This window comes from Pavona decussata, unplaced genomic scaffold (assembly GCF_977016875.1).
Source record: "Pavona decussata unplaced genomic scaffold, jaPavDecu1.1 SCAFFOLD_366, whole genome shotgun sequence".
NCBI lineage: Eukaryota > Metazoa > Cnidaria > Anthozoa > Scleractinia > Agariciidae > Pavona > Pavona decussata.
Window position 1 is genome coordinate 2,628,037 of NW_028145742.1, and position 10,433 is coordinate 2,638,469.

Here is a 10,433-nt window from a genome sequence, read left to right on the forward strand (position 1 = left end):
TGCGGGAAGTTGAAACAACTGAGCACTCATCTTGTCTAAGCTGATAACAGCATAACATAAGATCAATTACAGACTAGCAACAAAGACGACCTGTATTTACAAAGGCTACATTCAAACAGGTATACAGACCACATTTCGTTAAAATAAAAGAATCTTCATCACAGATATTGTAACGCAATGTTCTATTTTGATGAGAGTCATACCATCTGATAGACGCTTGTCAATCAGGCCCCAGTAGTCAAAGAGCGGATAATTTTATCCACTGGATACGTCGGATATTTTGCGGATAGAGTAGAAGCGTATGTCAAATTTAAGTGTGGGATTGTGCGGAAAACTTGCCAAAAGCGTTAGTTGAAGTACGTTTGTTCCGCTGGATAGTGACTTATCCAGTGGATAAAGTCATCCGCTCTCTGAACAAGTGGGGCCAGATATAAGATTCACAGGAACGTGTATACTATAACAATGCATTCTAAGTAGTTGAGTCTAAATGACAAGTAAAATGTTCATTGCTTTGTTTTTACTTTAACTCCAACTTTTGAGTATTGTTAAACAGTCTGGGCACAATCTCCACTTAGGGTCAGACCATTACTTGTTTTGAAGGTGGTGGGAGGGGGATGTGGAATAAAAAATCCTGAAAAAAAAAATTATTTGCACACAAAAAATTGTAAACAGGAAGATGCAGCTGGAAAAAATTGTTTGTCTTGAAATAAATTTCATCCCCCCAGGCCACCTCCAAAAATAATGGTCAATCCCTTACTATAGTACTACAATTCTGTAAGCCCTTTCACCAACAAGTCATCATTCTACCAGTGATGTGTAACAAGGGGCACTGACCTCTCAATAGGTCCATATGTCAGTTGTTTTGAAAAAAACAAAACAAAATTAAATGACAACTACTTTAGTTGCTAGGTTAAGAACTACTCATACAGTAACCTTAAAATATTCACACGTTTGTTATGTTCTGTAACAAGTGAACCACTGAAGTAGATAAATTTTATTTTAAAAGTTGTGGCACTTCAGCCAGAATAATTCTACACGTGATCAGTCTGGCTGTCCACATCTGACGAAGTTACCATAAACTGTAATAATTTAGGGGGTTTTCGTCAAGACTGACGTAAATGCATTTTTTGCCTTAAATTTTAAATTGCTCCAAATACAGGGACCAGTTATCATGTATTTAGAACTTTGCTATGTATTTAAAGGGAGGGGTTCACATTTCAGCGCATGTGCATGAATCTAAAAAAATGCTTTTCTCTCTTTCTTATCAAGTTCATGGCCTTAAAAATCCCACTTACATGTACTTCAGTTATCACCTTCTATAATTAGTCCAAGCAATATAACTGATGACCAAAATTCAGAAAAAATGCTAGTGGATTGTACTCATACTGTCAATTATATTGAATTTAGCGTTGACCCGTAGGATTTTTTCCAAGGTTGGTGTGTTTTACAGTTATTTGCATGCGAAATAATGCAATCATATGAAAAAATTACGACCCGAGTTACCCATTTCCTTCCGAATGGTTCATAAACAACAAATTAAATTAAACAAGCTTGGGTCATAGCGAGCAAAGGTGAAAAAGTGTTTTGTTTCATGGACATGTGCAGAACCGTGAACCCCTCCCTTTAATACTTGAGCAAAATGCCACAGGAACAAAAAAATTGCTGATAGATGTATTTTTTCAGTCAGTGACACAGACAAACTCGGAAAAAGAAAATCCAAGCTCTCAACAGGAGCCAAACCTATGACCTTCCTATTACTAGTTCAAATACTCTACAACTAAGCTACATGAGGCTCGTGGGAGCTTGGCCATTAAAATAGTTGATTACTTTTCTAGAAAATGCAAGCGACTAACAAAGAGGTGATACCGACACCAGACTGATTTCCTTTGTATGTGAGACTGAAGCACGGCAACTCAAGCAAAACTTACTTTGAGCAATTTTGATGTTAAGCCAAAAAAAATGCACTTACGCATTTCATACAGTAGTCTTCCCCCACACCCTTTGATACCTAGGTACTAATTCATATCAGATTTGGAGATTATCTGGTGCTGTTCGTATCACTGGTAAAGTTCTCTTCTTGTTTGACTTGTGAAATGAGAATTTGCATTCCATGGTGACAACAAGAAAAATTATCCATGTGACAAACAGCAGTCCCGCCAGTAGGAAGAAGTAGTATGACAAATGACCTCTAAGGTCAAAGAGATGTTTGCCCTGATTGGTCACGCCTGGAGTCCAGCTGAACAAGGAACAAAGCACAAAGAGAGCACCGCCAAGCAAGCTGCCAGCAGACTCGGCAAAAAAGAACAGACCCATCACAAAACTCTGCATGGTCTTTGGTGCTTCTTTGTAAGCAAACTCCAAGCCTGAAATGGAAGAGCATGTGAGTAAACTGATACTGAATTCACACAGACCAAAACATGTTTAGTCTGAATTCACAAACAATACTTGTACTCACATGAAGATGCACATAACGCAAATGATGATGAAAATATATTTGTTCTGAGAACAAACTACCTCAAGAGTGATTTTGATCTAAGCCAAATGAAACACATTGGTCTGATCCCACTAAATGAAACTTCAGTAGAATAATAAACACTAATGCTGTCTGACATTTTGATACTACCATCAATATCATTTATTCAAGCCACAAAGAACCCGTCACTTTGCCTTGATAATAATATTAGTATCATTGAAATGTTGGACGGCATTAGTTTAAATTATCTTAGCCTTTGACAAAATATGAAAATTATTTTCAAATGGCAATTAGTCAGGAAAAAAATTAATTAACCCTTTAACCCCTAAGGCAAAACGACATTTTCTCCAGATCCAAGACTTCAAACTCAAAGTCTATGTATGATATAACATTTTAAAGCTACTCATGAGTGTATTTCATAACTGATATAAGTATGAATGAGAAAAGTTATAGCTTTGAGATAAATGGCCTTAAAACGTAAAAGTTTAAAACTTCAAAAACGTCCCAATCCTTGTGTATATTAGTGAGAGATGTCTTAAGACCCACAACTTCTAGGGGGAAAGAGTTGAAAAGTTATGGGGGTGGTCAACCATATCATATATGGGAAGGGGTTATGGTTTTATCCTTTTAATGAGTAGATCTTCACAACACCATCTTGGTGTCAAAAATTCATAGAAATCTGTCAAATATTGAAAGAGTTATGGCATTATGTGCCATTTGGCACTCTTAGGGATTAAAGGGTTAATATTTCTTTTACTTACCAGCTACACTTGCAAACACTTCACTGATTCCAATGAGACCATATTGAGGAATTTGGTAATAGATTGACATACAAGCAGTGTAGTTTGCTCCAGCAATAGTTTGATTCACACAGTCAGAATGTAGCCTTGCAATTTCAACACCACCAGCAACTACCATTGATCCAATAGCAAACAGAAACCCTGGGATATAAACAGTAAAATAAATCAATAACAAGATGCCTGCTACACTGGCATTATGCGTGATGCTGGGGCTGATTCATTTATTCCAACTGTATGCTTTGCCGATTGATAAGACTATCCTTGCTAGTGGAATAGTTTAAGTCACGACGATTGCGTTACGTTGTTTCCTTTGTGTTACGCGACTCAGAGTATCAACGGAAATTTTAGCCTCCCACGCAGACGTTCTTAGGGCAGGAACGCGTGACGAACCCCCAAGAACGTCTGCGTGGGAGGCTACGGAAAATTTGTGAAATTCCATTACGATAACGTAAGCTCTTTTCAGTCTCGCGTCGTGGTCTAAGACTGTCAAACAAAGCACGATTCCTTCGCCAGGAACTCACCAATTTCCACCGTTTTACGTGTCGGGTGCTTCTTAGAAGTTATTCTTTCGATTTACCGCTTCAAAATGGTGAAATTTCCGTTTGAAAACGGCACACTTGAGTCCAGAACATGTTAAAACAATATGGCGCGACTATTTAATCCGTCATTAATAAATATATCAAATGATGCATTGACGTCACACAGGTAGGGGTGAGTGGGTCCCCTCCCTCACGATATAAGCGACAAGAATGGATTTTGATTGGCCTGCCTTTGTTGAAGACAATCAGAACAATACATCCCGAGTAGGAGAGGGGAGAGTTTAATGAATAAATTAATGTACCGATTTGTAGCTACTACGAAGAAAAAAAAAAAAAAAAGAAATCAACCCGTTTTAAGACACGGTATGCCCCCTCGGGGCATCCTGCGTAACTACAGTACGACTGGACGTGCAGTGATGTAGCAGATAGGGTTTGGAGGTAGGAGCCCTTAGGGCCTGTTGAAACAATTTCAACATTTGCTTCAACATGCGTTCAACACAGTTGCTGAACCAAAAGAATGTTGGGGGCAGGTTGTTCAACATTGTTGAAAGCGTAAAAAAATATGTTGAATTAAGCTTGTTGAAGGTGTGTGGAATCAAATTTAAATTGGTTTAAACTTTCATTCAACATCAACTCAACATTTTCTTTGCTCCTCAAAATGTTGAATGGCGTTGAAACCATTTGAACAGTCTGTTCATCCATCCCGTTGAACTCTGAAATATGAATGCTGGGCAAATAATAATAATAATAATAATAATAATAATAATAATAATAATAATAATAATAATGATCATTTATTCAACCTTTTTGCAGCATAAACTGAATTACAAGGCGAGTCATTGATTACGTACAAATATTTCAGAATTATGACACATAAATACAACTGTCAATGTTAATACATATCACATTTTGCTATTTATAACAAGATTCTGGTATTTTATGGTGCAAAAATCTCCAAATCTGTTAGGTCTTGCGGAGGCAGCCACAAAAACAGATTCTCCTTTTCTAAGGGCATAATGTTGAAAGTGTTTAAATGGGCCTTTATGTTGAGACGATACATTCACTTAAAGTACTTATGGAGCAAAATTGATTTTTGTGCAGTTATAAAATCTTATGCATGAAATGTATGATTTCAAAGTTTGAGTTGTATAGCGTGAAAACTGATTATTCTACAAGCACCAAAAGTTGGATTATTTTGACCTGAAAATGGGCCAGAGAGTGGGTCAAGTTTATTACAAAATTCATTCTTTTTAAGCCTGGTTTTCACTAAGACATAAGAATAAACATGTCCTAGTGAAAACCTGCCGTCAATCACTACAAGGGAAACTCTTTCATTCTAGCTCCCTCTTGTTTTCCCACTGTTTTTAAAACTTTTATTGTTAGGGGCGCTAGCAATTATATCTCCCTCCTCTAGCCTTCTCTTTCCCACTATCTGCCAATTGTACCTGACATCACATCAGTGGATGTTGCCACAAGGTATTTTGACCATGCAATTTGAACAACCATATTTCAGGTCAAAACAGTCCAACTTTTGGCACTTATAAAATAGTAAAGTTTCACCCTAGACATACCAAACTTTGGAATCTTACATTTCCAATGTTATTATAACTACTTGTTTCCACTGAACATCTTGGATAGGGGCAGATCTAGACCAAGCACCATCCCCAGGAAACCCTTGTACCTCATACCATCCTGAGATGCACAGAACATATGCGCAATGACAAAAGGAGACACTGTTCTTTAATTTTAGATAAATAACCTACCAGTAGTTTCACTGCCCTTCCAATCTTCTGACTGAGATTTGAGAGTACAGTCTTTAGTCAAATGTCCTATTAAACCACTACATCAAACACAGCTCTACAGACTATGAAGAAAGGGAATCATTGTTTGTCTACTTTTACTAACCAATGGAAATCCTGGTGAAAACACTGAGGCCCCATCCTTTCCTATCCAACCATGGATAGAGAACTCTGTCCATGATGGGAATTAACACCAGGACAAACACGACATCCACCAGCGAGAGCCAAGCAGGAACTACACCAGCGTGTTTTATGTCTTCATTTGCATCACTGGGGTCAAAAGAAAGTTTCATGTGTAGTCCTTGAAGCAAAAATGTTGAATTCATCTGAAAAGATAGAACATAAATACTTTAAATAGATCATTTGAAGAAGCATTGTTGGCTTGTTCATTATGATTTATTCCCTGAGTTCTTTAAATGGGCACCATACAGAGCAAGGATGTCACTCTTTTACCAGCCAGCCAGGCGAGGGTGCGTTCTGTGTACGGCTCATGCCAAAGATAACCTGAGAGTTTCAATGCTCCTCGCCAAGTGGCTGCAGAAGTGCCTATGCCGGTGACATGTTATGCCGACCATTTATTGGGCATTTTCTATCACCTAATTAATTTTCTTTTTTGCATTTTTCTTTATACCAACGCATATGAGGTAACCTTACACTAGGAACTACCTCTCTCTTACACAGCTTCTTGCCAAAGACCAAGAGCTCATACTAGTATGCCGACCAATTTAGAAACCCACGCCAAAGATCTTTGGCATAAGCTACAAGAAAATACGCAGCCTGCCCAAGCTGGAGTGATCATGCAATTACATGTAGTTCTGTTGATTCACACTGTTTTGTGCAACTTGTTTTACATACCACTGCAAGTCAAGATGAATGAAACAATGTGCAAAGTAACCCTATCTTTAAGATTCTATTTGCTTTGTGTTGTGACTGTTTCACCGTGTAACATGGATATGCTGGACAAGTTGATACAGTGAGAAACTAAACAAGGAAAAGCAAGAATATAGAAACTGGTGACAAGAACCTTTTATATACTGATTGAAACACATGGACATGTTAAAGTCAAATGCCTTGCCTCCTTGAATTTCTCTTAATCTGCTTACACTGTACGTCCAAAGACTGGTCAGCAACTTGGCTTGATTTTGAATTAAAGGCATCAACTGTTCTCCTAGTATGCTTGAAATAAAACCAGTGGTAAACATGTACCACTGCTAATCTATCTTCAATTTGTTTAAACATGAAGCCTAACACAGTTTTCTTTTGTTTGGCACTGACCACTGACACATCTTGAGCTTGTCTGGTATGAGCTGGTAGCAGTTCCAGACAGGCGGATTTTGGGCGTAAATCCTATTACGTTTTAGATTTTTTGTACCAAGAAATGTTGCCTCTGCTTTAACAGTTTCAGGAGATCAAATCCTTCAAAATTCAGCTTTTAGGATCCACATTTAATGCACATTTAATCCACACTACATGCTAAAACTGGGAAAGTTTTGAGTATTTTCTGACCTTTTAGGCAAACAAAGTTATTTATGCCACCTTTCAAGGAAACTCTTTAGTTGGTTTCCTTCAATTTATCCTGAAATTGTGACTGGATAGTTTTTATAAACATGGAAATCAACATACATTAAAGTGAAACAGTTGTTCTTCATACAGTAATAGAGTTATATACGAAACTTATTAACTGTACCTGAAAATAAATTGCCCAGTACGGAATGAGGATAGCGAAAATGACTAAAATCCTGCCAATTGTTTTAACTTCTTCGACATCAGTATCCAAATAACTTCCACCATACTTCATCATAGCACGATCAAGCCAGCTTTTGATAGGCATAGTCTCCTCTAACCCAGGGTAAAACTGACAACTGCTGTCCCTAAAATAAACAACAATTCACTTTCTTATGAATGCAGGCATTGTATTTCTTTTTTGTCAGAAGAAGCATCTTATATATTTACTGGTCATTTTTCACATTCAAGACAATTTTGAATGTCTAAAGGTGTTTACTTTTGATGCATACAATGTATCATAATCAGATTCCTGAGGAGATGAGGAATGTCGGAGTAACATCAAAGCACCAACAAAAAGTCATCGAGTAAACAGATCAGCAATAATCAATGAAAAATTACAGTTGTACGTATCAATGAGGCACAAAATTTTTTGCCATATATTAACCCTTTAAATCCCAGTGGTGATCAACATATCATTTCTCCTAACAATGCTGCTGCTTGAGACTATGCCAGGAGAATAAAGGAAATAATCATCAAAGATGAAATGCTTTGATTTTTAGACAAAATCTCCCGACTAGTAACATAAGAAAGGTATGGAGGACAGTTAGGAGAAAATACATGTTGATATTGACAGTGAGGAGAATATACATGTTGATATTGACAGTGAGGAGAATATACACGCTGACATTTGGGGCTGAAAGGGTTAACGATTATGGCACTAATTTGTCAAACATTGCACCAAACCAAACCTTAATAATAACAATTATTATTGTAATTCTCACATCACAGTTGACAAGTTTTAGAGAACTTTAACGAGAAGAGATGATGGATTAATAGAAAACTTCAGTAAATAATCACTGGCAGCAGGAAATATCTGACAACAGCAAATGAATAATCTGATTAGCCAGAATTTTTTGTTTGATTGGTCATTAAAAATTATGTAATGTTTAAAACACGAACAGCAGTGTTTTATCAGGATTTAAATAAAACCACGAGATGCAGCCAAGTAGTTTTAAACCACATAAAACATGTGCTGCGAGTTTTATAAACGGCTTCAAAAACATTCCTGGAAAAGTGTGTCAAGAGAGTTCATAACAATGATGCTTTTGTGAACATTGGAAATTACCATATGAGAAAAACATTAAAAAGGGCATACTAATAAGGAGGAGGTTTTATTGGACATAAAACCACTGTATGTGATGTTTTATTGACCATTTGATAGGTCAATGGGCTTGTGAATTACTAATGAGTTTTTGAATAGTCATTAATCAGTAATAAGAGGAATTAATCTCTGATTACTTATTCATTATCAGCAGCAATGAATGACTCAAAACTGATTACTAATCTCTTTGATGAGCCATTCATGTTTTGAAAATTAGATCAAATACTTTGATATCTATCTAGTTTTTTACAATAACTGTCCAAATTGCCGCCCGCTGATTGGCTCGTAGCTATTGTCTATAAGAGTACAGACAATAAAAATGACGTCAGATGTAACGCACGCGCTTTCTCAATGAAAGAAATAGCCAATTCTGCTCGTACTTTTTCTATGTTATTGTAAAAAACAAATTGACGGCAGTTTTCTATGGTCTATACTCTTATAGACCATAAAATGACGCCATGAAATGTCCAAAACTTGGCAGTGAAACCACTCGCTGCGGCTCGTGGTTCCACTTGAGTTTTGAACATTTTTTGACGTCATTTTATGGTCTATAAGAGTATAGACCATAGAAAACTGCCGTCGATTTGTTAATTGGTTTGATAGTAATTTGCATTATTAAGTGCACCATACCTTGCAGCTTCTTTTTTCTTGCGCCTTGCTTCTTTGATAATATTATACATCTTTTTCAAAATGTGCCCAGTTGGAGGCTGACTAACATAACGCGATCTACAAATACTGAAAGTTATACTGGCAAAAACAATGCAACCAAACAATATGCCAAAGCCCACTGCAAAGGTTTTTTCTTGTTCAATATAGGCAATACCACTAAATGCGACAAACGAAGCAATGTTAATGCACCAGTAGTACCAGTTAAAAAATTGCCGATACTTGGTATCATCTTGAGCTTGCAACTGGTCACCACCAAATGCAGTGACATTAGCTTTGTATGCTCCTTCCCCAATAGAGATTACCACCAAGGCTAAAAGTGTTAAAGGCTGATAGAAATGATGCCTTGTCTTGAGTGCTTGAAAGTCTACATCGTTTTCTGTAATGAGAGCTGAAGCAAAAATCATTCCAACTCCCAAGATGTAGATCATGAGACTTCCCCATACAGCATTAAAGCGACCACTGTACGAATCTGCGATAATTCCTCCTACTGTCGACATCAGCCAAGCCAAACCAGTGAAAGTGAAACCCACCCCAACTGATGCCGATTGACTGAAATCAGTCTTGTTAATAAGAAATAGAACTAAGTTGGCCAAAATACCGTAAAATGTTACTCTTTCGAGGGCAACAGTTAAAAGAATGCAGAATAACGGAAAGAACGAGCTCTGTGTTCGTGTCTGCGATGGCAAATGTCCTCTAAAAGATGACTGATGTCCGCTTGTTTGACTGCTTAACGCGGATATTGACCGCATTAGAGGCGTTCTCTCCGAAACTGACGAAGTGGAGACCATTTCTGAAGGAGGAAAAGTTCTCAAACTCATTGGTTCCGATGTTATAAACCGGATAAGTACTCCTCATCCAAATTGAAAGGATTGACGACGAACAATCCTTGTGCCATCGGTCGCATGTTAGTCATGTGATGCTCTTGTTGTGAACCTGTTTCTCCCGAATCCTCCCCCAACAAGTTCGTGTGAAACCCTTCCCTCCCTCCCCCGGCCCGCGCCAATAAAAAAGGGAGATATGAGATTGTTTGAGTCTCAGTGAAAACATGGGTGACAAAACCTTCTCGACCGTCTCGGGCCGGCCGGTCGGTCGCGATTGTTCGATCGCCGATCGCCAATCCGTTCTTCCCCACGGGGCAACGCTGCAAGCGTCAACGCCAGGCTTTTCCCGCGCTTGGTAAGTGACTTTGTTCCTGATTGGTCAAAAAGACAAAATCTTCTCCCTGATTGGTTGGTTACTTAGTACTGAGTACTGAGCAGTGCGCTT

General features: G+C 37.9%; 1 protein-coding gene across 1 annotated transcript; it reads right to left on the reverse strand.

The window, feature by feature from the left end:
* Positions 1-971: 971 nt before the first annotated feature.
* On the reverse strand, positions 972-10,130 carry LOC146452803 (solute carrier family 15 member 4-like). The gene is made up of 5 exons (XM_085097422.1): positions 9,129-10,130; positions 7,299-7,482; positions 5,718-5,937; positions 3,235-3,414; positions 972-2,363 (listed from the first exon to the last, which is right to left on the reverse strand). The coding sequence occupies exons 1-5, from the start codon at positions 9,983-9,985 to the stop codon at positions 2,026-2,028; spliced, it is 1,779 nt and encodes a 592-aa protein (XP_084953548.1). The 5' UTR covers positions 9,986-10,130; the 3' UTR covers positions 972-2,025.
* Positions 10,131-10,433: the final 303 nt, after the last annotated feature.